Source organism: Chiroxiphia lanceolata, chromosome 16 (genome assembly GCF_009829145.1).
Source record: "Chiroxiphia lanceolata isolate bChiLan1 chromosome 16, bChiLan1.pri, whole genome shotgun sequence".
In the NCBI taxonomy this organism is placed as follows: Eukaryota; Metazoa; Chordata; class Aves; order Passeriformes; family Pipridae; genus Chiroxiphia; species Chiroxiphia lanceolata.
In genome coordinates this window covers 16,726,177-16,752,434 of record NC_045652.1, presented here as the reverse complement: position 1 = coordinate 16,752,434, position 26,258 = coordinate 16,726,177, and the positions used below count along the sequence as shown (strand labels likewise).

The window sequence follows — 26,258 nt, the reverse complement described above, 5'->3', positions numbered from 1 at the left end:
AAGCTCCTGCTCCATACTAGTCTTGTGGGTATTGTTAGTTTTCCACAGGCAATGAAAAACCTTGTGATTGATGAGAATTTGTCAACAGCTGATCCGTACAGCTGCATATTTCCAAGGAGCCAACACTGCTCAGAAGAGAAACAAAAAAATCTAAGCCTGGGGCACTTCTGCGATGGAAAAAAAGTGTATCGGAACTAGCTTCTCCTGAACTGGGAACACACCAGCTTTTTTTCTCGGGAACCTGTTTCACTCATGATGAGCCAGGTTGCTAATATTTGGTAGGCAGCCAGGTGAGAAGGATGTGGAGGTGGAGCGATTGTGCGAGAGTAATAAATGGCATTACAACTAGGCTAAAACTTGCCACAAGCCTCCACTTGCACTGCAGCCTTTCCAAACAAACTGAAAACCACTGAAAATGCTCTTACTATGATCAGTAATTCTCTGTCCTGGCAGGAGCCCTCCACTAGCAAAAAGGACATGCCTGGAGGGTTCCAGTCTCTGGGAAGGAAGCTCCTCTCTCAGGAGGGTGAGCTGCCTCTGCAGGCACAGGCTGGTCCCCAGGTGGTGAGCTCAGTCCAGACCCCTCAGTGCCAGCCCACAGTCACAACTCCCACACACTGCCCAGGGGGCAGATCACCAGTCTGGGCTGGAAACCTGTCATTTGAAGCCTACCTGCGTTTCAGAGCCTGGCAATTGCTCTGGATGGCAAAAGTGAGCATGGAATGTGAACTCAGCTCCCACTGTAGCCAGGCCCTGTGTCTGTTGCAGGACGAGGGGGAGTCAGACAGCTGTCCCCCAGCCCCGCTGTCCATCTCCAGTTCTGGGTTACACAATGGCATGGGAACAGGGATCCCCCTTCTCCAAAAGTTACCGTTTGATTTCACCAGAGAAACACTGAAGGGAGAGAAAGGGAAGAATATCCCCCCACAGAAAGCCATCCGATGGAAATGGGCAGACCAGAGGGTATAGCTATGCAGAAGAAAAAAAGCCAGGGAAAGGCAGAATGGAGCTGGGGAGAACCAAGTGCTGCAGCAAACAGCTTTTCAATCCTGGCCTGAGCAGACCTCTCCAGCCAAGCACAAGCCTTTCTGCAGGATTTCACAAAGAACACAAGGAAGAGCACAAGAATAGAAGGGGAAGAAAGCACCACTGGTGTCCCTGCACCTTGCAGAAGATCTCTGTGCTACTAGAGTAAACAGTGAGTAACCCATTCCAGGCAGCAGTATTAACTCTTGGATTTTGCTTAAACTTGACTTCGTGGAGTCAGCTTACTTATGAGGCAGACCACGGCCTCTCTGCATCCTGCTATTTCACTGTTCCAGTGCAGCCGTGGCTGATGGGTCCTGAAAAGCACCTTCCTCTATGTGTCTCACAGCCTCCCATCTCACAGAACTTGTGCTGATGCCAACTACAGCAGTGACCACCCTCATGTAAAGAAAAGACTATTTCTGACAGAATGAAACCTCTCCTGAGTGAAAATAAAATTTAATCTGACATTTTTGGTTAAAACAAATAAATAACATGTTCATCAGCACCCTAGCTACAAGCAAGATGATCTTCCACTAACCACCACCACAGTGAAAGTGAGCTACAACCCAGTGCCTGCACAAATATTAACTATCCCATCTAAATACAGATACGCTGCAAGTCTCCTTCCTGGGCTTACATACCCTTTTTTCAGTGTCATAAAATTGATGAAGTTACCTGTACTACTTGGCCAACTCAGAAGAGAGATTTGCAGTACAAAAATTTTACTTACAAAATATGTTAAAACCAGTTTCTGTGCTTAGCATTATGGTTTCCTTCCTTTCGAATGGGAATACAAATAGGGTTTTCTAACTGAGAATACATGTATACATTCTAATACACAAAATACTACTTGATGGTTCTTAACTTTTTTTACCACTGCCAGCATATTAGGGTGGAATTTATCATATCAAAATATATTATAACACTGTAGAGAAGTTTGGAATTGTCAGTAAAATTTCTTGAATAATTATCTAACAAGAAGTATATACAGCCTTTAAGCTGCGTGCATAATTCCCATTCCAACTGGACAAGAACAAGAAGCCAAAAAAATGTTCCATGAAGGTACGGTGTTGGACCACACATTAAATAAGCTTTCTGGGAAAACACTGCTTAGAAATGTCTGATGCCATTTACAGATGCAGAAGTATGAAGTAATTCTGCTTGCTTTTACAGAGTAAGAAACTAATGACCAATAATAGCACTGTGTAAGCCCAAATGACAGTAATCTGTATTTCATGTCTTGATTGAGTGGGTATGGAAACATACACCCCGTGCTAGGGCTAGGCACACAGGACAACACCCCCTACCCCAAAAGAAATAAGTTATGGAAGCTGTGTGCTAAGTCAGTCACCTCCCCTTTGACCTGCACCTATGTCCCACTTCTACGTGTGTCAGCACCTTCCACATCACCTTTGTGTGCTTCCCAAGCAACACACAGCCAGGGTAATAACCCCAGGAACTGTACTAAGAACTTCTGCTTCCTGCAGCTGTTGCTCCCTTTTAGAGATCACTCACAGCTGGAGACACTTCAGCTCTGGCTTCACCCCAGTAGAGCTGCTGGGTGCCACCCCCAGCTGTCCCCAGGGGCCTGCACCACCTCCTGGCTGCCAGTCCCGGGCAGACACTAGTGCTACACCCCCCTGAAAGACGTGTGACCTGTAGCAGCCCTCATTTCAGTCAAGATTGAAATAACAAGCAACATTTCAATTTGCCATACAGTTTATTTCCAAAGGCTCACTCAGTCTTGGCAAATGTGGCTAAGCTACCTCCATATAGCAGTTGTCCTCCTGGGCAAGGGCTTGCGCAAATTTCGGTTTTTTCTCATTCTTCCTGCTGTTTTCCCTTAACAGTTCTATTGGTCTTTTTTTAACTGCAAGTGCCAGTCTGGAGTCCTCACTGTGAATGGCGTGAGAATCAGAAGGACTGGAGTTATTCACAAGACAACGAAGCGACAGCTTGTCTGAGATGTGGAGCTCCAGGGGCCCTGCAGTTTTTCTGCCTAAGTTTAGCCTAATGCTGTCCAGTGATGCTGGTAAGCCGGCTGCTGAGCCACTCCCCTTCCCTTCTACATGCTTCAGCATCTCTTCATTTCCCCCTGCATCTCCAAGTTCCCTCAAGTGGTTGTGTGGGTGGCAGTGGCAGTCAGTATTCAGTTTGTTATTGCCACTCTCTTGCATTACTTTGCCAGTAGGGTTAAAGCTGTTCTGTTTTGTTCCCTGTGTAGTTCTTTCTCTGCTGTTTAAATCTTGACAGTTCAACTCTAACAAATGCAACAGCTGTTCCCCTCTGCTGATATTTTCATCATTGCTATCACCAGACAGCTCATTAGAGCTATCGATCCAAGGGCTGCCATTACTGGTCTGTGTGTCATTCTCACTAGAGGCTAAACCTGGGACAACGCTGCAACCAGGACTCCGAACAGTCAAACACACACAGTCCTTTGTCCTCAGGTCAAGTTCACAGATTGCAATATCTGGAGGTGCTTCTTTGAGATTGTTGCACAGACCAATGAAGGATTCCTGTAACGAGATAATCTCATTGTCACAGTATGGACCATTACATCTACCTGCACTCTCAAAAGGCTGATAACCTGATGGCTGAGGTGCAATAGGGCAAGAAATTATATTGGTTTTCTTTGGAAAATTTTGATATATTACTTGCTTATGTATTTCTTCCTCTGATAGGAAAGCTGAAGCACCTTCATTTGCATGTGTGGAGAAAGATGGAAAATCAGTATGCTCTGAACAGGTGTTTGGAAAGTCAAGCTCAGTGTAGGGAGATGTGCAGCTGACATGACATGTCCCACTGCCAGCGGGCTGAGCAATTTGATCTCTACAGCTGCGTTCTGGTGTCTCTGACAATTGTCTTGGAGGCTGTGAGGAACATGCACTTTCAAAGCACAGAGTCAGGCTACTGTTGGCCATGGACTGGGACATGAGGGCATTGAAGCTCCTGTAGGCAGAGCCACAGGGCTCCAGGGATGGCGACGAAAGGGTGTCACAGCTCTTGTAGGCAGAACTATAGGGCTCCACAGATGGAGACATAAGGGAGTCAAAGCTCTTATATGCAGAACCACACAACCTCACAGGTGCAGACACAAGGCTATCAAAACTCTTGTTTGCAGGGTTGTTTATTCTGTCTGTTTTGGTCCCAAAGAATGGTTTATTTGTAGATTCCTGAATCAGGACACAAGAGTCCCGCTCACTTTCTGAACTGTGTAGAAAAAGGTTTTGATGAACCATTTGTTGAAGATCTCTTGCATCCAGAGAAGCAGAATTTATGCTGGAGCTCTGATAGCCAGATTCAAAGGATTCTTCCGACAGTTCTGACTCCTTGCTGGATGTACTACAATTGTAGTCATCTTGAGAGGCTTTGGTGAAAAGAGAGGCTGTATGAGAAACACCCCATGGCCGCTGACTCTGGGCTGTGCTTTCTTTTGGATTTCGCTGTGGTGGATTTTCCAACTCAAGTTTCTTGAAGGTTTTCCTCTCACCTGTGAGGATGTCTGGGTCTTTATTGTCTTGCATGTTATTTTCATCTGCCAGGAGTGCATCAAACATGTTAGCTAGTGCCTCATTGTGCTCTCTGAAAGCACTGATGCTGCTCTCACAAGGCTCAAACATGGTGATCTGATTGCCAGTCTCTTCCTGGCTCCCAGTCTCACTGTCTGTTAAACATTCACAGATTTCAATAATGTCTTCAAATGGAGTTGTATCAGGGGTTAAAACTGCACTGCTGCCTTTTGGCAACCACTCTCCACACTTGCTGTGGCAGCTGCAAGATTTCTCAACATTTCTGATGTTATCTTTTCCCTTGAAGTTTTGGCTTGACAAACTTTGAGCCAGACAGTTCTTGCAACTTCTGTTTTTGGAAGTCAAAAGGAAAGCACAGTTAATGTTTATGTAACAGGAAACTACTTTATTCTGTAAAGCAGAGGTGTATTTTTTAATATCTTACTTACATTTGCTTTTCCATATGACTCTGCTTTAAATCATGGAAAGGGAACTTAATTTCATCGAAGTAGCAGAAAACTGAAAACTAATCATGACACAAATGAGATTTAGGACACATATGAATTGTATTTAGTATCCCCTGCACTAGACAGACAATAGCACTTATTACACATTCTCCTTCTGGTGATCAGGAAAAGGTATTTTTTGCAAAGCTTTTAAATTACCTTGACATTTTTTACAACCAAATGGCTCTTTGCTGGATTTGGGATTTCATCCCACCATTCTTTCTTCACTCTGCAAGGGAAGAATGAAAATTGTTTTGACCACTTGGGCTTCATCAGTGTATATTTCCCTCTTCTGTTCTCCTCTCAGGCATCTGCATTGCAGCAACAGGAGGTGCTTGTTCTGTACATCTCCAAGTGCTGCTTTTCATTAAACCAGTGCAAAGGTGTTTATGTTTGGTATGTGACTGCTCTGCACAATGCAAGTCACATGTTCTTCTAATCATGTTTGAAATTGTGTGTGAAACAGATAGGATCTCACTTTCACACTGCCACTAAAAGAAATTGAAAAGAAATAAAGACATTTAACCATCATTACTGGAACTCCAGCAAAACTGACAAACCCCTACTATAACAAGACCATTCTAGTAAGATTAATAGAGACTATTCAGAAAATGAAAGAGCACAACTGATTCGTGTTTATAAACCTCTGCTCAGACAGCTAATAAAGGTATTGAGAAAACTCAAACCATCAGACTCCTGTACTAGCAGACATTCAGCTTATCAATAGCAATACTGATGGCTGTGTAAGCCCTTGCTCTATAAACCCTGAGCCAGTATGATACGTACTTTGTAAAACAGAAGTAGCAAATGACAGATCCTGCCATGATCAGTATGCAGGATATGGGCACAGCCATCTGCAGAATGTCTTCAGCTGTCACTTGATAATCTGTTAAAAAAAACCCAGACATTTACATGTGAGTGTGCATCTAAATAAAAGCACTGGCAATACCAAATTCATTGCTGCTCTTCTGCACTTAAAAAACCGCTTCTTTAGAGCCTCCAGCAGATAAACAACAGACCCCCACAGGTCTGCCATACTGAAGTGTGCGGTGTGCCAGAGACCAGCAAATGTACTGTGGCCAGTTACTTGGAAGCTGCTGGGAGAGCCAATGTACACTGTGAGGCCCAGGAGTTGCCTTTTTATGGTTAGTCTCTTTGGAAGCCTTTACAGACGTATTCACGTTACATACAAAACGATGAAGAAGATGATTCCGTAACTCTCCTCCAAGAGGAGAGCAGCAGGGTATGAAGATTATACCATCCTTTTCCCAAGCTGCTATTTCTGACAGCATTACCATAGTGAAATTCAACTTCTTCACTCCATTCACTCCAGTAGGCCGGGTAGTCTGTGTAGTTACACCTGAGACTTGCAACGTAATCACAGCCCCTCCTCAGGGAGCTTGCAGTAATCTCAAAGCTTTTTGCCTGGTAGTTAATTGCTTTTACAAAAACCTGAAAAAAAAGCGAGAAAGTTCACTTTGATTTCTTTATAAGGCGGAGGGTTAGTGATGGCAGCTAAATACCAGTAGTGTTACGTGTTTCAGTGATCTTTCACAAATGAGCAATTGAATGACTGTGTGTAATACTGCAGTTTGCTGTCATCAGGGGTATTTGTGACATGCCACCATGCATGTTCTTCTATCAGAAGAAGCCCAGCCGTAAAGCGCTGGATTGTTCAAGAGGGTGTCTTAAATGCTCAGGTGCTCCATGGAGCCACCAACAGCATCCAGCTTCCTGATATCTAAGGAGCAAATAAAATTCAGGGAACAGGAGCACTGTATTTTCAATCTCTGACTATTGCAAGCAGCAGACCATTTTGGGGTGACAGTCAGAACAGTTTCAGTCCTTTAACAGCCAGCTGAATCACCTTGGGGCAACGTGACCTGTGGCAAGTGACCCTGAGATTAGATCAGTTGGTTAAAACTTGGTGCTAATAACGCCAAGGTCACGGGTTCAATCCCCTGTATGGGCCATTCACTTCAGAGTTGGACTCGATAATCCTGGTGGAACTCAGAATGTTCCATGATTCTGTATGATCAGGAACACTGTGGGACTTGCCCTTGCTGGCCCTTACACCATTATTCATGAAGCGGTTTCAAGAATGTTCAGAGGCCTTGTTAAACTTGAAAGCTCCAGAGACTGAAAATGAAGAGACTACTAGCTGTGTCTTACCTCCAGCGGGTGCTGCTTGCTCCAGTATTTCAGTTCGTAGATGACTGGCTGTCCAGAGAGTGTGGATGGAGGAGAGTAGCTCTCCTCCCAGCTCAGATTGAAATTACCATTTTCAGCCTTCTCAATGGCAAGATTTTTGGGGGCCCTCGGCTTAACTGTATGTTAAAAAATACAGTTAAGGAGAACACGAAAATGGGAAAGAACTGATGGAGAGATCAGAGTGACAAGCATTCACCAGAGACCAGAATATCATGGCTGTTAGAGCACTTAGCCCTTTTCAGTATGCTGTAGCACAAGGATAAAGAGGCCAAACCAGAGCAACTTCAAGGAACTTACTAACAAGCACTGATTCTTCAAGCTGGCTAAACAAACTGCAGGTACAGCCTTTTGGTGCACTGGACACAGTTTCAGCCTGGAGAAACGAGAACAGCCTGCGCTCTGACAGGAGCAGCTGTGGGACAGCCAAGCTGTCCTGGCTCCCTGTCTCCTGGAAACCGAGGCAGGTTCTTGCTTATCTGGCTGCTAAGCAGCAGCAACAATCAAGTATTCTGAAGTGAACCAACTCCTTGACCTGCCTAAGGTATGTGAGTGATTTCTCTGAGTGTTTGAGGTGACAAGCGTTAACAATGCGTACACTGTTCTGAACAAACTGGGGGCCTAGGGAGAGACATGAACTGTATCTACACCCTGTCCTGTGAGAGAGCAGATTTATGCACTTTTAATCACTGACTGTTATAATATAACAGCAATTACTGTAAAAAAATCTTCTGTTCATGTGCCATGATTTAACTTGCATGAAAAATCAGAGTATGACAGACAGAAATGGAAGAAGTTTCAGCAGGGATAGCCTAGTGTCTTTCTAGAACCTGAAAGTAACACATTCCTCTTCATCCTGTAATTCTACAGCCACAAGTAAAAAGCATTAAAATCTAAGACCCCAAACTGCTGCTGGCTTCACAGCTGAGAGGGTACAGCTAGACAAAGAATCACTCTCTGCTTTCCTCATTACTTATACTCATTCCTTAGGAATCTAATCCAGAATTAGGTTTCTAAGACAAACAGATCTTGCATTTAAGCCAGCGTGGCACTTTCCACCTCTGATAAGGAAAAACTGCTCTGGTGACATGAATGAGCAGTAATCTAGGATTGCAAAGCCTGGAACCAGACATCTAAACAATTTCTTACCAACAAGGGCTGGTGTAACATTGTAGTTCCATATATCAGTCCCATTGAACTGTAGAGCTAAAACATATGTGAGGCCTGATACAAAATAATCAGGACATATTGTGCAAATGCACCTTAAAGTGTCTTTTCCATTCTCAGGAACACACACGTTTCTGAAAAACAGGCACAAAATTATGTGATGTTTAGAGAGTGTGACACACTATTCCTTGAAAAGGTGAAATCAAGCTCCCCAATGTGTAGAGCTAATCAAATCTGAGACAAACAAGCTCAGTTCCTGTTTCCAAACCACAACTGAGATTCCCAAACAACCCACCCTTCGCAGATACCCCTTGGATATCTGAATTGCACAAATGAAAAGCTTGACAGAAAGGCTAAGGATTGATCCCAAGAAGAAAAATTACCACCCTTTGTCACATTTCAGTCTCTGAAAGAGCAGACTAACAGCTTGTTAGTATAGGAATAGGCTTACTGCAGTGTATGAGTGAGGTTATCTGGATGTGGGTTTGGTGAAATCACACAGAGAGGAACAGGAAAATCCAGATCTTCCTTTGCAGGAAGTGATGACTGGCCCTGCTGCAGAACAGGCACAACAGTCTATGCCTGAACATGGAGTTCGACTGCATGCAGACAAAATCACCTGGGCTCCAAGGGAGAGTACCTTTAACACAGGCTACAGACTGGTAAATAAGGTAAGATTTCTCATGAAGAAGGTAAAATTTTGCATGAAATGAAGGTTTTGTTAACTTATAAGAGCCCTAACACTCCTACCAGTAGGATCCCTCCTCTGTACTAAGAAAATGGAGAGTTCTGTGGAAGATTAGGCCACTGAACAGAGTGTGCTGTTAATTGTAGCAACTCATTTTACTCCTGGCAAGAAGAATAATCTGAATTACATTTTGTCCCAGACACCCACGGTAGAGGGAGAGATTTAAAGCCAATAGTGACTATAGGATATAGGAACCTTCAACAATGGCAGTGTAACATCTTATGAAGCACTTACGACACAGAAGAAATGTCCTTGCTGTAGCAGAGCAGGAATTCTTTGGAACAGTTAGTTTGTGCTGGCACCTTCCAGTGACAAACCAGCTCTTTGTCAAAGTCAGTGAAGCATGCAAATTCCTGTATGTGTCCTGCAGTCATAACTAGGGAGAAGCAGCACACAATGAGAAGCAAGAGAATCAGAAGAATAAACTGGACTAAGCAGAATAAACTGGACTAAGCAGAATAAACTGGACTAAGCAGAATAAACTGGACTAAGCAGAATAAACTGGACTAAGCAGAATAAACTGGACTAAGCAGAATAAACTGGACTAAGCAGAATAAACTGGACTAAGCAGAATAAACTGGACTAAGCAGAAACAATAACTTTTTCATTTAAATAGAGCTACCAAACCCCTGTAAATTAATTGAAAGCATTGTTATCTTTTGAGTCTAGGTAAAGGGCAAGAGGGGCACGTCACCAACTGTCTCCACCTTTCTGGAGACAATGTCTATGATCTTGGAGAGGAAGAGTCTGCAATAGTAATATTGAAATAAAAAGGCACAACTCATCTTACACAGACTTCCAAGCACAGAAAATCCAATTCCAATAGTTTTATGTAAAACATATCAGCATTTAATTACGAAACCACATAATCCCACCTATTAAATACAAAAGGTTCAAAAACCAAAATGCAGATAATTAACAGTCAAGACTAGGATCACTGTCTACAGGCATGACTCATGTTTTACCTATAATTGTTCTAAGCTTCCCAAATGCATGCCTTTTGCTTCCCCAGAGCAGCTCCCCAATGCCTAGATGATCTTCCTGCCACCAACTTTCTTCTAGTATACACTTTTCTTCATTTCACACAGTATTTCCTGTTCTGTCTTCTACTCGCAATTGTTATGAGCATTGGAGCCCAGGAGAGACTCAGTCACAATGTGCCAGGCACTGGGGGGGGGTACAGGAAAGCCAGAAGTCTCTGCACTCTCCATGTTCAAACTTATAATCTCTTTCACTGTCAGTATTTAAGTAAAAAATACACAATCCTCAGTATCCTTTCCAGCCTCACTTTCTATTATTTCAATGCACTCCATATGAGTGAGACATGGAACAGAAGAGGAGGAGCTATGTGACAGTAAGGTCATGCTGTTATTTGGACTAACAGTCTGCCAACTCTGGTCCTGGAGTGTGATCATTCCTCAGTGAAGCAGTCAGAAATAGCTAATACTTTTATCATCCCAGACAATTACTTGCCGTTTCTGATGTTTGACTTCTCTTTTATTGGTAAATAATAATACCTCCCTTTTTTTGCACAAGCTGTGCAAATATAAATCCTTCTTTCCTACTTTACGTCTCAGTTTCCTATAAGAAATTAAAAATAGCTTTGATTGGTTTTTAGAATCCTATTAATTGAAATTTTTCTGATCGTTTCTGAAACTCTCCGTGCTTGTCATTTACATTGCAAATGCATAATTCAGTTGACAACAATTCACGTCCTGCAAGGTCCTTGTCCTTCAGCCACTGCTGCTTCATGCGCTTATTCTTTCTAATTGGTACCTAAGTTTCAGATTATTCCTCCCAAGCAAAAAACTTTGTTGAAAGTACCTAATTTAATTTTATCTCCCCTACATTTCTACTTTTCTATAGTCCACTTGTGTTATTTTTTCTGATACAACTTCTGCATGCTCTGAGACAGTACAGCATCTGAAGATGTAAAATGTGATGGTCAGCTGCCTTTTAGTGGACATGATACACAACACAATGGGACCTGTAAAACTTATAATCTAAGTTGTCTGGTATATTGACTGTTTATAAACCTAGAACTGACTGCAGGCATGGTTTCACTAGTGTTCAGATACTTAGGAAATGTTTTGGTTTAGTTACTAAGGTAACATATTTATCCTGTAGGTATGAACTATCGCTGTTATGTCCTCTCTGGATGGCAGTACCATGTTAGGTTCCCTTTTGTTCTGCATGGTCCCCGATTCTTCCAAAACCCCCAAGAATCATCAGAAAAGCAGCAAGTTAAACTTCTGCAACACTTTAGCAGTCATACTGCTTTTTTATTTTAAAAGAATCATTATCCTGATGGTGTTGTTTATATTTGGCTGTCATTTGTAATTTTATTGGTAGGTTTCTTCCACTTTAAAATGTACTTTTGCCAGAAGTACAAACGTTTTAAGCCCTTTAAAGATGAACATTATTTTTCAATGTGTTAATGATCTTATGCTTTCAAGAATACTTCAATTAAATGAAGTTCTTCCTGCTGTGTTAAGCTACGATGATTAACAGCTTTATTTTGCCTTTCAGTGTCCTCATGTCTTTTCAGAACTCTAAATTATATTCTCTACTCTTTTCCCGTGACCTTCTCGCTTTTCCATCTCTGGTACACCGTATTTTTTTTTAAACCTCAGATATTTGAGACTTTCCTTTTGAAACTACATAGAGTACAGAATTTATTTTGAGTTAGTGTTGTTAAAAAAGGGAACTGAAATACTGAATTTCTTGTCTAATCGTCAAATAGTACACCATGCTGAAGAAACTTAAAACACGTAGCTAACTAGGCAAACAAACCTAAAGAAAACACTGTAAAATTAAACTTTGATAAAGATCATTTATAGAAAATATGGGATTACCCAGATCAGATAACCCAGCCAACGCACTCTCTCAAACCTTGATGCTTCTCCTTAATTCAACTGCACTATTTCATAGTACATAAGACACTAGTTAATAAATCTTCATTTTTTTAGAGACAGGCTATTTTAAACTGTCTTTTTACTATTTCGATTTGCTTTATAAAACAAAACGAGACCTAAGAAACTGTAGACACTGCAGAACTAGTAAAACAAATTACAGCAAGCAAAATGTACAATTCATTTCCCAGAGAATAAAAATGCATTACTGAAAACCATGACTTTATATATCTAAATTGTATTTATAATCAAATATCATAAAAGATGCAAGGAAAAAACATGGTTATATTCAGCCTCTGCAAGTTGAACTTGACAAAATAACCCTTAAGGAACCAGCAGCACTTGGGCTCAACACCTCCTGCCAGGCCAACAGCGCAGCCGGGACACTCCAGATCCCGTTCTTCCTCCACCCCTGTGCAGGTACAAGTCACAGCCAGGGCCTGCCAAATCTGTTCAAATCCAGGCAACTACACGGTAGCATAGAGAATTTAGGAATTTCATTAGGAGTTACTTCAGTGTTCCTTTAGCATTTTACCTGCCTGTGCTTCACACCAGAGAGGAGAAACTCAGGCCTCCTGCACCGGGGGAAGGAGGCCAGGCAGCAAAAGCCTCCCACAGGCATTACAGATTTCACAGAATATTCTGAGTTGGAAGGGACCCAAAAGGATCATCGAGTCCAACTCTTAAGTGAATGGCCCATACAGGGATGGAACCCACAACCTTGTTATTATTAGCACCATGCTCTAACCGAGCCCATCTCAGAGGTGTCCAGTGCAGATCACATAATGCAGAAGGAAATGACTTTCCAAACGTGTTTCTCCTTTCTGCAAATTTCTAATTTTTCTAGACCCTATGGAAAAGTTCAATGCAAAGAAAAAAAATCTAACAATTTATTCTAGTATAAGGCTATTTATGATATTTGAAGTTACAAATTTTATAGCAGTTAATTAGTGGTAATAGCATTGTCTACTGGTCATGGAAAAATGCTGTCAATAAAAACTTCAGTATAATAATCTAAAATATTGACAAACATACCTTCATTTGTTGCATATGAAAAGAAAAAGATCCAAAGGCTATATGGTGCAGCGCTTATGAGTCTTGCCATCATTGACACTGGTCAGGTTCAGCAGGAAAAGTTGTGATGCAGTTCTGCCAACAGCAAACATTATTATGAGCTTACATCCCCGTGCTAGTTAAGGTAAGGGTGTATGTAGCATTTCCTACCACTCTGCTAGATGTTGGGATTCAGATTCCCTGCTGTGCCTGATTCCCACACCCTGCACCTAAAATGCATTCATGAACAACAAGACACATAGAAGAATAAGGAGAATACAAATGAGCTAGAAGACTTTTCTGCAAAGTTTTAATGACAGAGGATACAAGACTGACATTGGCAGTGGACCTACTCTCTTCAGCTACTAGAAAAGGAAAGCTGCTAGCATGTGAGCTATTAAAAGCATAAGCACCAGACCAAAATCAGTGACGTCGCCAAAGCCCTATGATTCCACTCAGATAACTGAAAGAATTTAAGAATGAAGTGTCTGGTCTATTGACTAAAATGTTTTCCTCAAGTCCTATCACCTGTAGGTTGATAATACGGATATTACCCTCTTGAAAAAAAATGTTAGCAAAGAACTCTGAGCATTGCTCTAACAGAATGCAGATTCATTAAAACGGTAAATAATTAGAGGTTATAAAGCACATACCCAATCATGGTATAACCAGCTAAACTTGGGAGAAGGAAAATTATGCAGCTTTTACTTATTAGAATTCCGTAAGCATAGCAAAGCCATTTATTTAGGTAAACTGAAAACGGGTGAAATAATTAACTTCAGACTTTAAAAAAAAGCATGTCTCCCCAAGATTTCTTTGCCGATGCAACGCAGCCACTTAGTGGAAGTCTGTATTCTGCATAAAATATGGCTACCAGCTCTCATATCACTACAAATGGACGTGAGGCATTTAAAATTTTGGTATATTTGTAGGTGAAGTCATGCTAACTAATATGCTTTTGGCTTTGCATTCTGTATAAAGAGGGATAAAATTTGTTCAGCAGCACATTGTTAGCACACAACTTTTTGGTCCCTTCCTCTCATGCTCTTAGAATTTTCTAACCTCCACATCAGGACACAGTGTTCTTGCTGCCAGCGAGCTACAGCTGCTCTGTTTACACCTGTAAAGTTCCCAGGTGGCACATTAGTGTTTATTTCAGAGCATCATGATTCTCTCAGTGTGACAGAGTAAAGAGGAGAGAATTCCTCAGATCTCTTGTCAGCAGGAGAGAGGTGCTGGACGTTCTACAGAAGCTTTGTCAGATCACTGGAAGGTATTTGTGGATGGTGGTTGGACACCCTCTGCCCCAGCCACAGAACCACCCCTTCACATGTCTGAAAAGGCAAGTCCCACCAGCACACAAGAGGAGAGAAACCGGTGAGGGATCAGAAACTCTGCTGCCGTATAAACTCGTTAGCTATTAGCATAGGGAGAACATAATGACCTTCTGGCAGGACACATGTGGGCAGATACAAGGACTCCCTGAAACAACACCTCAGCCTTGGCCATATTGATCTTCATCACTGGTCTACTCTGGCCTCCAATCGGGAGGCCTGGAGACACACTATTTATAACTCTGCTGATGCTTTTGAGAACGCACACAGGATCACTCTAGAGGAGAAAAGACAACACAGAAAGAATCTGTCTTGCCAATATTGTCCAAGGAGTCCTTTTGCTGTGCCTTTTGCAACCCATCTTGTCTATCTCGCATTGGCCTCTTTAGCCACCAGCGCGCTCGTAGCAAATGTGGGTAGAGCCCTTCCCAAATCTTCCTTCGCGAAGCCCGGCCGTGATTTCTTCCGTTCCCACATGCATGACTGACCACTCTCTAAAACTAGCTTCTAAGAGTTAAACATAGAAAATTTCCATCTTAGAAGTAACACATAAGGACATTGTTAGTGAAAATAGAAGATCAGAATGGAAACCTCTTCCACAACATTCTCTTGGGCAGCTACTAGTCATCTAACAATAAAAGACATACCAGAAAGATAAATTTCTTATAAATGCTCGAGAAGACTATTATTCAAGAGCTGAGTTCTTCACATTCTGGGAACAGATGAAATATGACTAAGCATAGTAATAAATTTTTTGAAAAGAACACAGGCGCCTATGCTGCTGCTCAGGAAAAAAAAAGCAAACTGCTCCAGCATAAAAAAATCCTTCTTTTTCCTTTTTCCTGGAGTTCTCAAGAGAGGAAGCATTTGTTTTCCACTGTTAAGCAATCCTGTAGCATGATGGAGTTCCAAGGAACTCTTAAAACTTTGGCAGAAAATCCTGGACCACGTAAGCACATCCGAATGAACAGATGGCAGAGCAAAACCATCTCCCCATGGGCGAACAGATCCACACACGGGGATGAAAATTAGAGCTCCAGTGGAACTGCAAAGGGAGAAAATTTTAAAATGTCCATAGTTTTTCTGCCTGTTACATTCTGGGTTTTTCATTACATATATATGAAATACCAATCTTAAAAAAGTATGTAACACATATAAAGCATACTAAAATTGTAGTAAACCTAATAAACCCGATATATGTAAGGAAAGTAAGTTGTAAAGACATAGGTGACTTCCCCAAAACTAGGAAAGAAATCTCTGTCGGGGCTAGAAGCAGGTCTGCATGATTACTGGCACAAGTTACATGCTTTAATCACTTTATCGTTTCTGTTTCTTGAAAAAAATACGATCTGATTAAAATTATTTCATTTACTATCAAAAAAACCAGTACTAACTTCTGGTCTTCTAAGGAAATCAGGGTCACATTTCATTAACAGGCATAATCTGTAAAACTGTTATGCTCAATGAGTAACTCCTGTCCAAACCACAGAAGTCAGATACTATACGCAAGGCTGCTCAGTGCACCGTTGCTGTGCTGCAAATGTACAGCTTTTTAAAACTGGTTCTTTTTAAAACTGAAGTCTTACTCTTTTAGTTTAAAGCACTGCCTGTAACCACAGACTAAAACGAGACAATCGATATATGGCAAAGCAAAAGGTTCACCAATAGATTCTGTGTCAATACTCGAAAAGAAGCCCCGTCCGGCCCGCAATGCCCGGAGCTCTGCGGGGCTGGGCATGGCCGGGAGCGCAGCCCGGGGCGGGCGGGGCTGTCCCGCAGCACGTCCGGCGGGAAGGGCATTTCGGGGAGTTACACCAGTCCTGGCCAGAGCATTGCAAAAGGAGCGCCCGAGTCAAACGCCATCGAGGAAGGAGAAGCACACCTGCCCGTGGGCTTGGAACGGAGCTGCCCACCCGGGAGGGGCCCCGGGACCCCCTCCCGACCAAGGGACCCTGCGGAGCTCCGGGAGAGCACGGAGAGCTCGCCTTTCCTTCCCAGCCCCTGCGCGGAGGAAAACACAGACCACACAAAGGGCGCGCCAGACGCAGATAACGAGAAGGAGCCGGTCCGGCCGCCAGACGTACCTTGCCCTGTCCGGCCCCGCGCCAGGCCCCGCTCCAGCCCGGGGCGATCCCGGCCCCTCACACGACGCTGCCCCGGCCCCGCTGCAGCCCGGGGCGATCCCGGCCCCTCACACGACGCTGCCCCGGCCCCGCTGCAGCCCGGGGCGATCCCGGCCCCTCACACGACGCTGCCCCGGCCCCGGCACGGCCCGAACCGCCCCCGTGAGGCGCGTCCGGGGCGGGGCCTGACCAGGGCCGGGCATGATCGGGACGGGGCCGGAAGGGGAGGGGCCGGCAAGGGACGGGGAGGGGCTGATCGGGGCGGGGCCGGCAAGGGGAAGGGGTGGGGCCTGATCGGGGGCGGGGCCATCGATGGCAGGCGCACGCAGAGATCGCCGAGCTGTCGAGCAGAGGCAGGTGCGGGGGAGCGGCCGGGGGAGGTGGTTCCTCGGCGGGTCCCGGCGGGGCCGAGGGTGGGGGGCGGCGGGCGGCGGGCGGTCTCTGGGGCGGGCGGTCTCTGGGGCGGGCGGTCTCTCGGGCCGTTGCCCCCGTGGGCTGTGGCGGAGCCGGGGCCGAGCGGGCGGCGAAACGGCGGGGCCGGCGCTCGGCCAGAGGCGGTCGGGCGGTCGGTGCAGTGGTCAGGGAATTTCCTGAGCTGCCTTTCATTGGTTCTGGGGTTCTTCGGGACGTGAGAGGAGGATTTGCTGTTCGAAGTCACCTGATCGACTTTGCTCTAACCAGGCTGTGTGGGGAGCAGGAGCGGCCGACACAGAACCACATCCCACACGGAACCGCACCCCCACACGATACATCCCACACGGAACCGCACCCCCACACGATACATCCCACACGGAACCGCACCCCCACACGATACATCCCACACGGAACCGCACCCCCACACGATACATCCCACACGGAACCGCACCCCCACACGATACATCCCACACGGAACCGCACCCCCACACGATACATCCCACACAGGACACATCCCACACGGAACCGCGCACGGTGTTGAGTTTGTCACACAACATTTATTTTCAGCTTTGGGGGTATGAGAGTTTTATCTGTAACCACATTTGTAACAGGTCAAACTGGCCCAATCCAGTTTGTTTGGTAGCAAACTGTGCAGCTTCGATGAAAACAGCACCATATTTAGAAGATCAAAGTTCAGAGACTCAAGGACCACCAGGTGCCCAGAGACCCAGCGAGAAGACCCTGTGAGACTACACAGACTCAATATTGTATCATCTTGAGCCAAGCGTGCACCTCAGGCAGGAGTCACTGCCCGGTGCGTCCAGCACTGCAATAAAGCAGTGCCTGCTGCTTGGTGCTACCAGGTGTTAAGGAGCTTGATTCCTGTTTTTTGGTGACAGTAGCACAATGCCTACCTTGTTCTATTCTGTAGCTAAAAGTAGTTGGACTTAATCTTTTGCAGCCTTCCGGAACCTCAGAGCTGGTCACCATCTGCATTCTGAGGACGATCTGGGGATCTGCTCTTTTGCCCTCATTCAATGTAAGAGAGTTTAATTGAAATCTTACATATGCTTGGACTGCGTATTCTTAATTTGTATGAACATGTGCATTAATTCCAGCTTACACCTCCTGCAGCACGTGAAGCCTGGTGGGACACTGCGATGGCAGCTCAGATGACTGATGCTCATCGGCGGTTCTTGCAGGTTCTGATGTCTAAGGGGATAACAGAAGGATCAGAGGCCAGGAAATTACACCACCACTGCTGTGAAACTGATAAAGGTGTGTTTGTCTTGGAAGAAGTGGGTTTTTTTCTCCTGGTGCAGCTTACAAATAATTGGATTTCTGAAAGACACACACCAGCTAAAAAAAGTTAAAAAATTGTAATGATGTGTGTGTCCTCTCTCTTTCCTGAAAGATAAAGTAACACAGCAGTGAGTAAACTAACTTCAGATCAGATTCATATATACCACTTTTTTTTATCAGAATTGTTTTTTATAGATTATACATACAAATGATTTTTAAAAAATAATTTTTGATGCTGATAGTACTTAACTATAGTGAATGCTTTTAAGTAAATGCACTTCAGTTATTTCTGTCTGGTGCTGTGGGAGAAGTGAGTGTTGCAGAAACGTTTCTGTGAGGATGACGTGAGGTTTCCTGGTGGATGGCTGTGCTTTGTCTCATCTCACCTGCACTGTATTGCCTATTCCTAGTCGTGGAAGCTGTACTTCTGCCAGGCTTAGGAGTGTCCCTGTGTCTTGTCACTGTGCTACCCACTCTGCAGGGACTCTTCTGGTTTACTGTGGATTTGTATCTACTTATCCACAGGCGTTAGGTCAGGATGAAGTAGTCTTATTTTTGGGCCTCCTGAGCCAGGAACTGTAACTTGGCCACCTTCTTAGATGCTAAAATTGTGAAGTGCAGCTTTTGGTGTGGTCTGACTCCTGTTCATTTTTTATGGAGAGTTTATATCCCTTTTTTTCACAGAAGATCTACTGGAGCAGCCACTTACATTAAAATATTCGAGCTGTTGAACAAAAGAATATTCTGTTATCTTTCATCTTTTACCCGCTTTCAGATCTGTTACTAACACTCCCTGACTGTGCTGTGTGCAGTGTTTCCTGTTGACAGGGGCCAGCCAGCTGGCAAAATTATTATATTTAAATATTGTACTTTATTATTGCTCCTGCCCGATGCCGTTACACGCAAGTGACTCCTGTGACTGAGAACAGGGATAATTTAGTGACAACTGGTTGTATTTTTGAGACATGAATCTAAAGTTATGAGCTATTTCTTAACCCTGGTCTTTAAACCCTAGCCTGATGAAGGCAACAGGACTTCTGCCACTGACAAAATCTTGTTTTGGATGGACCTGAGAGTTGTGCTGGTGCTGTGCAGGCAAGAGCCATCACATGCACCTCCACAGAACAACTCCAAAGGCCATCTTGATTATGTCCGTGATAGAACTGCTGCTAGTATTTAATTTGTTTGTAGAACACGACACAAGATACTACCCATGTTTCTACAATACTAGAATTTTTTTCGATATGTAACTTGATCACTTACCTGCCATTAATTTGTGAAACAGAACACACAGAAACAAGGAATCACGTGTGCGTAAAGGAAAGCAAGCCAGTGTATTTTTCTATTCTGAATAGTAATTTTTCCTAGTCGTGTTTTATTTTAAATTCAGCTTAGTTCAAGTCACTGTAATTACTGGATAAGTGTTGTGGGTTCCCTACAGCAAGGCAGAATGTCTGAACTCTCTCTCAGCTGACTTCCGAGGAGCTGAGCGTCTCTGAAGGCCAGGAGACAGCAGCACAAGAAAATGATACATCTGCTGAATAGAACAGCCCTGTTTGAATTTGCCTCATGGAGTTTTAGTGCTTTTACCTGGGAAAAAATGTTTCACAGAAAAAATCTGCCTGGTGTGTAGTTGTTTGACTTTTCTCTGTATGTGCTTTTTCTTATTTCTTTTCAGTTTACTACGCACATGATAAACTGGACGATTTCATCAGCACTATTAACAGGCACCTGCAGCCTTTGTTTATGCAGGTTCGGAAAGGAATGTCAGAAGAGGATGGGAGAGCACATTATGCTGTAGTAGGTACCTGCTGTGTTTGTGTGGGGCCAGCTGTGTTTGTGTAGGTGCTGTGTTTATGTGGGGCCAACAGCAGCTGCAGGAACTGCTGGTAGGACAGGGAAGGGGGAGGATAAATTGCCACAGCCCTGGTTTGTGGGATAGGACATGGCAGCAAGGACCACAGCAGTGTTGGAGTTATTTAACATAAACGTTGCTTAAGTGCTGAAGTGAGATTCCTTTTCCACAGGAGACTTTATTTCTTGAGACAGATTTTTAACCTAGAAAACAGAGCCCTCCAACTTTAGTTTTCTTTTTCTCCTACACAAAAATCAACCTAGCACAAAGGGGTTGCTGAGGAGCGGCCTGTAAGAAGTTTCTCCAGATCAGCAATTGTTTTTCAGAGTGGAAAAAAAAGTGACTGATAACATAGTTCGTGCTGCTGTCCACCACTGTGCCTGGTTTGACATGTCAGCTCTGCTGCAGCCTCTGTGTTACTTTGGGGGGTTTGGGTTGTTGAAGGGCTTGGCCTGGGCAGAGGCAGCTCTGGAGAACATGTGGCTGGAAGATCAAGGGTTGTAAATAAAGGACTGGAGTACCATGGAGTGCACTTCAAGGATCAGCCTCTTTCATGCCCCTTAAAGAAATGACATTTCTGTTAATTGTAAGTTGATGTATTCTTTACCTCAGAGGACCTTTTACAGTTTCTGGTGTAAAACTACAATGGCACTTTGATTTCAGTTTATTTCTTTTTTTAGGTGAATTTGGCAGAAACTGAAATAACTAAAATGGCATCTGACTATACGGAAATTGAATTAGAGTTGTTCAGAAAAACAGTAAGTATGTCAGTTATCATTTAGTAAATCACATTATTTGGGAAGGTATCACGTTAAGATGAATGGAAATGGAAATGAATGGAGATGCAGTTCAGGAACTAGTTGCCATTTTACCTAAGTTTATCCCAGATTGAATGGGATTGGCAGGGATGGAAGTACATGCAAGTAATGATTCCCTGCTGGAAGTCATTTATGGGTAAGGCAAAATCAGCACCAGGGAAGTGCTCCTTGAGATTAGGGACTCAACACACACATGCTGAAGTTACACTAACACCTTTCTTCAAGATTTTCAGTTGTGATTGCTGAATTTTTCACTGGCTTCAGTAGTTTAGTAATATACAGTAGATTTTATTGCTAATAACATTTTTTTTTCTGATTTGAATATAGACATTTGTTACTGCTTAGCCAATTAATTCTGTATTAATAAACCAGTCAGAATGCTGGTTTTCAAAAAAGAAAGCGCACGCTTGAGATTTTTTAAAGTTCCAAATAGAACTATTGGGCCAAGATTCAAGGACATTTGATATTTAATTTCTTATCAACAACCACTAAGGTGAGTTGTGATCATAGCTGTGTATCTTAGGTGTTTTACTGAATTGTTCTCACAGTGTCTTGGACTTTGAGGACTTAATTTCTCCAGCCACTAGACTTTTTTTTTTCACACTCATTACATATTCTGTATGAACTGGAAAGAGAGGTGTATTGACTGTTCTGTGACAGCTGCAGAAGTCTAATCTCCATGGATAGGACCCAGAGGTTTCCCTGCCCTCCCCCACACAGCCAGGTCAGCACTGCAGAGGGTGTGTTGTCGTGGCCCATGTCACTGCTGACATGGACTCTGTGTGCTGCTCTGTGCTAACGAGCAGCAGGAATGTTTCCAGTGAGGTTCTGTGAAGACTGGTGATACTGTACAGCCTTCAGGTGCCAGGTAGGCTCAGAAGTCCTAGTGACTCCAGAGTGGAAAACTTAGTTGAGCAGATAAAAAGAAAACAGATCCGTCACTGCTGAGTGTGCTGAGGGGTCTCTGAATGCAGCTTCATTTAGGCAGCATGTACACTTCTATTTGTGGAAATGTTTTCTTGGCAAACATCAAAACCGTCAAGGGGACAATGTTTCAGCTTTTTGCCTTTGTTTTACAGTTCTGGTTCAAGCCATATTCTGTAGTCTCTCTCACATCTATGGATGCTAAAAACCCTGCACATCAGTACATTACTGTAAGGTATGTCTGCAGGGTTTTTTATACTTAGTAATGTTTCTTTTTGTAGATGGACCTAATAATTTTGTCAGAAAATGGCTTTGCCTCATCTACAGATATTTTAAACTTGGCTGACAAACTTAAGACAAAGAAAATGAAGAAAAAGGAAGCAGAACAAGTGCTGAAAGTTTTTGTGGAGGATAAGTGGCTCTCTGAGGTAACTGCTTTCAAGTGTTCGTATTTCAGTAGGTCCAGCTACCATGTTCTTATGGATATGATGGGTGAAACTGGAGCTATTCCTTAATGAATGATGGCAAAAATGGTTTTAGGGGGCCCGTGCTTATTGCTGCTCTGGTGATTTTTGCAGAAAAGGAAGTAGACTTACAAGGAAAAAGTCCTTGGGTAGGTCTATACAGGACTAAATGGTTTCAGTTTCTTGTACCTGAGCCAGGTGGGTTCATGTGTCCTGCCCTGCCCAGTCACACACAGACATCCTTCAACCAGGAATGGGAGCTGGGGAAAGCTCTCCAGGGTGATCAGTGCTGTTAGTTACATTTGGAATTTCCTGAAAAGTGGTGAGGCCAAACATGTTGAAAACTCCTGCACCAGGAATGCATGGGCCACTGTGCACATGGTCACATCTCCTTTAATTCATGAGGGAGCAGTTGAGATGGGCTCACTGTGTGAACACTGCAGTTGCTGGCCAAATGAGACCTCAGTCCTTCTCTGCTGGAGTCATTGCATCATAGATCTCCAGCCTGCTGCCACACAGTCACTTGTATGTTAAAGTGATTTAGCAGAGATTTCCAAAGATACCTCAAGCAGTAAACACCTAGATTTTGTTGAAAGCTGGGAGAATTTTCTCTAACGTGCAAATGGAGGGTCCCAAAACTCAAAACTGCATGCCTCTGTTAAGGAGAGCATGCTTGCTCATCTGTACTTCCCAAGGACTAGTTAAAGATGTGGAACCTTTATTCTGCTCTGCAAAACAAAGGAGTTCTGCTACTTCAAAAGTGTTTTAGCTTTGCATTGTACCAGTACCAGCATGTTAGTTTCATGATGGCAGAAAAAAGTGGCTGTCAAATGCTTGCTAGCAGGGGGTTAGCAAAGTCAAAAAAGGTCAAAGGAATTAAAAGAAATTCCTCATCTTGATATGTTTCCTTAGAAAAATGGAGAATATACTCTGCATACTCGTTGCATAATTGAAATGGAACAGTACATTCTCAGCAACTACCAGGACGTGGCAAGGAAATGTAACATCTGTCGCAGCCTCGCAGTCCAGGTAATGTCTGTTTATCACATGGTCATAGCTGAGGTTTGTGATACTTCCCTTTGAGTATTAGGTGTGCATAAAAAATCCTGGTCTTGTAATCTGGTCATGATGCTTATGTATAATTAAAAAAAAAAAAAAGCCATTATTTTTCTTCGTAGGCATTTTATCTTCTGTCTTTAGTAAAAAATTGTCTTGGAGCAGTGTCTCCAAGTATAAACTTGGGGAAAGTGCACTCACCCAGTGACGAACGTGGTTGTACTGTCTGGCTTTCCAAACCAGCAGGCTAGAGATGAGCCTCTGTTGTTGAAACAGGTTTAGCAGTGAGGTGTTAGCAGTCTCCTCTTCGGGCCTTATCAACAGCAGTCTTCACGTGACACACGTTCATTCTTGGGGTTCCTGGGGTTTGGCTCAGTAATTACTTGTGTTTGGACCTCAGAAGGAACATGTGGCTATATAGAGCATGGTAGAGCACTAGGTTGTGATAACTGAGATGCTACTAGTTTAGTCTTGTATAAGTGTTTACAGCCTGGATTTCTATTCCAAAGCTGCTGCATTCTCTTGCTCTGTGAGCCTGCATCTTCTGATCTGCCCAACTAACACGATTCCATGTTACTTTTTCCCAGTTGGTCTCCCTTATTGCACTGAAATTGTTGTCTTTCAAGCTATATTTTGTCCATATATGGAAATACTATTTCCTAGTTTCCAGAAGAATACCTCCTTTTATTATTTACCAGCTTCGACTGTTGAGTATCTACCACTCGTACTGTGGGAACCATCTTTGGAATACTGCATTGCATATCTGCTGCCCTTTGTAACAACTTCCTCTTAAATTGAAGGACAGATTTTTTTTAATCATCACTCCTGGATTTCAGAGCCAAGTATGTGAATCCTGTGGAATTGGAATGCATTTACCTTGTGTCAGAAAGTACTTCAAAGCTCAGACTGAACCCCGTTGTCCAAAGTGTAACGAATTCTGGTCTTGTGACATCTCAGGTACCAAGCAATCTATTTTTAAAAAAACAGAGTGTAATAATACTAGAAAATGAGCTGTGATGTTTAGTGGCAGTACCTGTATTATTTACAACTGTAACTGAGTATCAGTTATTTCTGGCTTCAGCTGTACGTTTGAGACATTAAACCACACACGGGCAACACCAAGCCCTCACAGTGCCCAGACTGTGCCACAGGGGCACAGCAGACCCTGCATGTTGTTTTATAACTACCTTAAGGTGGGGAGGTGGCAGGGAATAGGGGACACACACAACCCATGGCACTAAAACTTCTGGAAATACTGAGCTTTTAAGAATCTCTTTGGAATGCCCTATTTCTCTAGGTGAATTGGACATTGTGAACGGCAACACAGGGATATACAAAGCATTTTAAAAATCAGGAGGCTATACAATATTATCCTTTTTTGTGTGTGTCATCCATTAACCTTCATTTTCTTTACAGGTATGAGTCGGATGACCTCCCAGTCACCACAGAGCTCCGTTCTCAGCCCTAGATGATGCCAGTAGAACTTGCTGTCAGTGACAGCTGTTTTCACTCACTCTGGCAGAACAGCTAGACTGTGTTGTATTCATTAGTAACAGTGGCTATTTTCTGAAGTTCTAAGAATCTTATAATAAAACTGTTGTTGACCTTCCTGTTCTCCTTCACAGTAATGCCCGCACAGCTTTCTTGGAGGCTGTTTTGTGTTTGTAGTTCTCCATATTCTTGGGTTGGGACTTTCAGTGCATGTTTTGGGGATGAAAGATGCAAGTGTTTTAGTCAGTCCTGCAAGCTGATTTATGCAGGTGGACTCTTCAAAGAAGCCCTTCTCAGCAGGTGTTCCTTATTTGTACAGTTTGAGCTACACAATGGAACTGACACCTGCTGTAGCACCTCAGGCAGGTGAGAAATCCATGCAGCACGTGTAAGGTCTCTGACCTAGGGCTGGAGTTGGAACACTTCCAGCTGGCACTGTGGCTTGAGTTTTGTCCCTTCTTTAGATGCAGAACAGTTTGTCTTGACATAAGGCCAGGTCATGAGCAGCTGTGCTCAGTAAGGGAGGGAATATTGCCACAGTCAGAACAATTGGGAAAGAGTACGACAGGACCTGGGGCAATGTCAGCTTATGTCTACAAAGTGCTGAAAAAATTACCGTATTGAGATTCTTTAGATTTTTAGTCCTAGTACTTCTATCTCCAGTTTTATGTAAAGATGTTTTTTTCTTTAAGAGTGACTTGGAAAAAAACAAAGGAATGGCTACTGCCAGACACTAGACTGGAATGGCAGCATTCCTGTCCTTGGTAGAGACACTTCAGCAAGGCCATGACATCGGTTCAGCCGATGGTTAATCAAAGTATAATTACGCTTCAGTTTATTTAATGGCAATTAAACTATGGGTTAACCTCAGTTATGTTCTGGGCTTTAACAAGATGTCATGGTTTAGGAATGGTACTCCCCAATTTAATGGTCTCATCGAAACACTCCAAACCACCAGCCGCTCCCTCCCCTGGGGTGGGCTGCAGAGAACTGGGAGCACAAAAGGTGAAGATCATGGGTTGATATATGAAGAAACTGGGAACAGCAATGGAATCCAAGAAAACGAACAGTAACAGCTACAATACTAATAACACAGTGTACAAAAGAGACCGAAGATTCATAGGCAAGTGGTCACAACCACTACCGCCCCCCCTTAGTGCAAAAATTAACTCTGTCCTGGCTGGAACCAGGATACACAAGTAACTTTTTCCATGTAGGAGACTAGTACCTTCCTTTATTAGTATTAGCTTTATTTTATAATGTAGAGTAAATACATTATAAAATTTCACCATTTCTCTAGGTGACTCCAGGCTTTAGTGCTATTAAATCCAAGTAGAAGATA

At 43.4% G+C, this 26,258-nt stretch overlaps 2 protein-coding genes across 6 annotated transcripts; one reads left to right on the top strand and one right to left on the bottom strand.

Moving 5' to 3' along the window:
* Positions 1-2,730: 2,730 nt before the first annotated feature.
* On the bottom strand, positions 2,731-16,688 carry IL4R (interleukin 4 receptor). 4 transcript variants are annotated; one of them, XM_032703416.1, is made up of 10 exons: positions 16,554-16,688; positions 13,118-13,231; positions 9,405-9,546; positions 8,405-8,556; positions 7,220-7,374; positions 6,343-6,499; positions 5,834-5,933; positions 5,207-5,276; positions 4,991-5,067; positions 2,731-4,890 (listed from the first exon to the last, which is right to left on the bottom strand). In XM_032703416.1, exons 2-10 carry the CDS (start codon positions 13,188-13,190, stop codon positions 2,787-2,789), a joined length of 3,030 nt encoding a protein of 1,009 aa, XP_032559307.1. In that variant the 5' UTR covers positions 13,191-13,231; positions 16,554-16,688; the 3' UTR covers positions 2,731-2,786. The 4 variants fall into 4 exon arrangements, with proteins under 4 accessions (XP_032559307.1, XP_032559309.1, XP_032559308.1 ...); XM_032703418.1 differs by lacking the exons at positions 13,118-13,231; positions 16,554-16,688 and adding an exon at positions 10,995-12,155; XM_032703417.1 differs by lacking the exons at positions 13,118-13,231; positions 16,554-16,688 and adding an exon at positions 9,748-10,974 and having other exon boundaries at positions 9,405-9,595.
* A 185-nt stretch (positions 16,689-16,873) lies between these two features.
* NSMCE1 (NSE1 homolog, SMC5-SMC6 complex component) lies at positions 16,874-25,049 on the top strand. Of its 2 annotated transcripts, none has more exons than XM_032704118.1 (9): positions 16,874-16,949; positions 17,968-18,045; positions 18,141-18,284; positions 19,987-20,108; positions 20,844-20,921; positions 22,187-22,333; positions 23,282-23,398; positions 24,262-24,382; positions 24,842-25,049. In XM_032704118.1, exons 3-9 carry the CDS (start codon positions 18,167-18,169, stop codon positions 24,895-24,897), a joined length of 759 nt encoding a protein of 252 aa, XP_032560009.1. In that variant the 5' UTR covers positions 16,874-16,949; positions 17,968-18,045; positions 18,141-18,166; the 3' UTR covers positions 24,898-25,049. The 2 variants fall into 2 exon arrangements, with proteins under 2 accessions (XP_032560009.1, XP_032560010.1); XM_032704119.1 differs by lacking the exon at positions 16,874-16,949 and adding an exon at positions 17,523-17,547.
* The last annotated feature ends 1,209 nt before the right edge of the window (positions 25,050-26,258 follow it).

Excerpts from the sequence above, each read along its gene's own strand:
- IL4R (XM_032703416.1), bottom strand. The coding sequence starts at position 13,190 with ATGATGGCAAGACTCATAAGCGCTGCACCATATAGCCTTTGGATCTTT. Across the intron at positions 9,547-13,117 it reads TTCATATGCAACAAATGAAG|TTATGACTGCAGGACACATA; the intron begins GTATGTTTGTCA and ends GCTTCTCCCTAG. Across the intron at positions 8,557-9,404 it reads AAGGACATTTCTTCTGTGTC|AAACGTGTGTGTTCCTGAGA; the intron begins GTAAGTGCTTCA and ends CCTGTTTTTCAG.
- NSMCE1 (XM_032704118.1), top strand. The coding sequence starts at position 18,167 with ATGGCAGCTCAGATGACTGATGCTCATCGGCGGTTCTTGCAGGTTCTG. Across the intron at positions 23,399-24,261 it reads GTCGCAGCCTCGCAGTCCAG|AGCCAAGTATGTGAATCCTG; the intron begins GTAATGTCTGTT and ends CCTGGATTTCAG. Across the intron at positions 24,383-24,841 it reads CTGGTCTTGTGACATCTCAG|GTATGAGTCGGATGACCTCC; the intron begins GTACCAAGCAAT and ends TTTTCTTTACAG.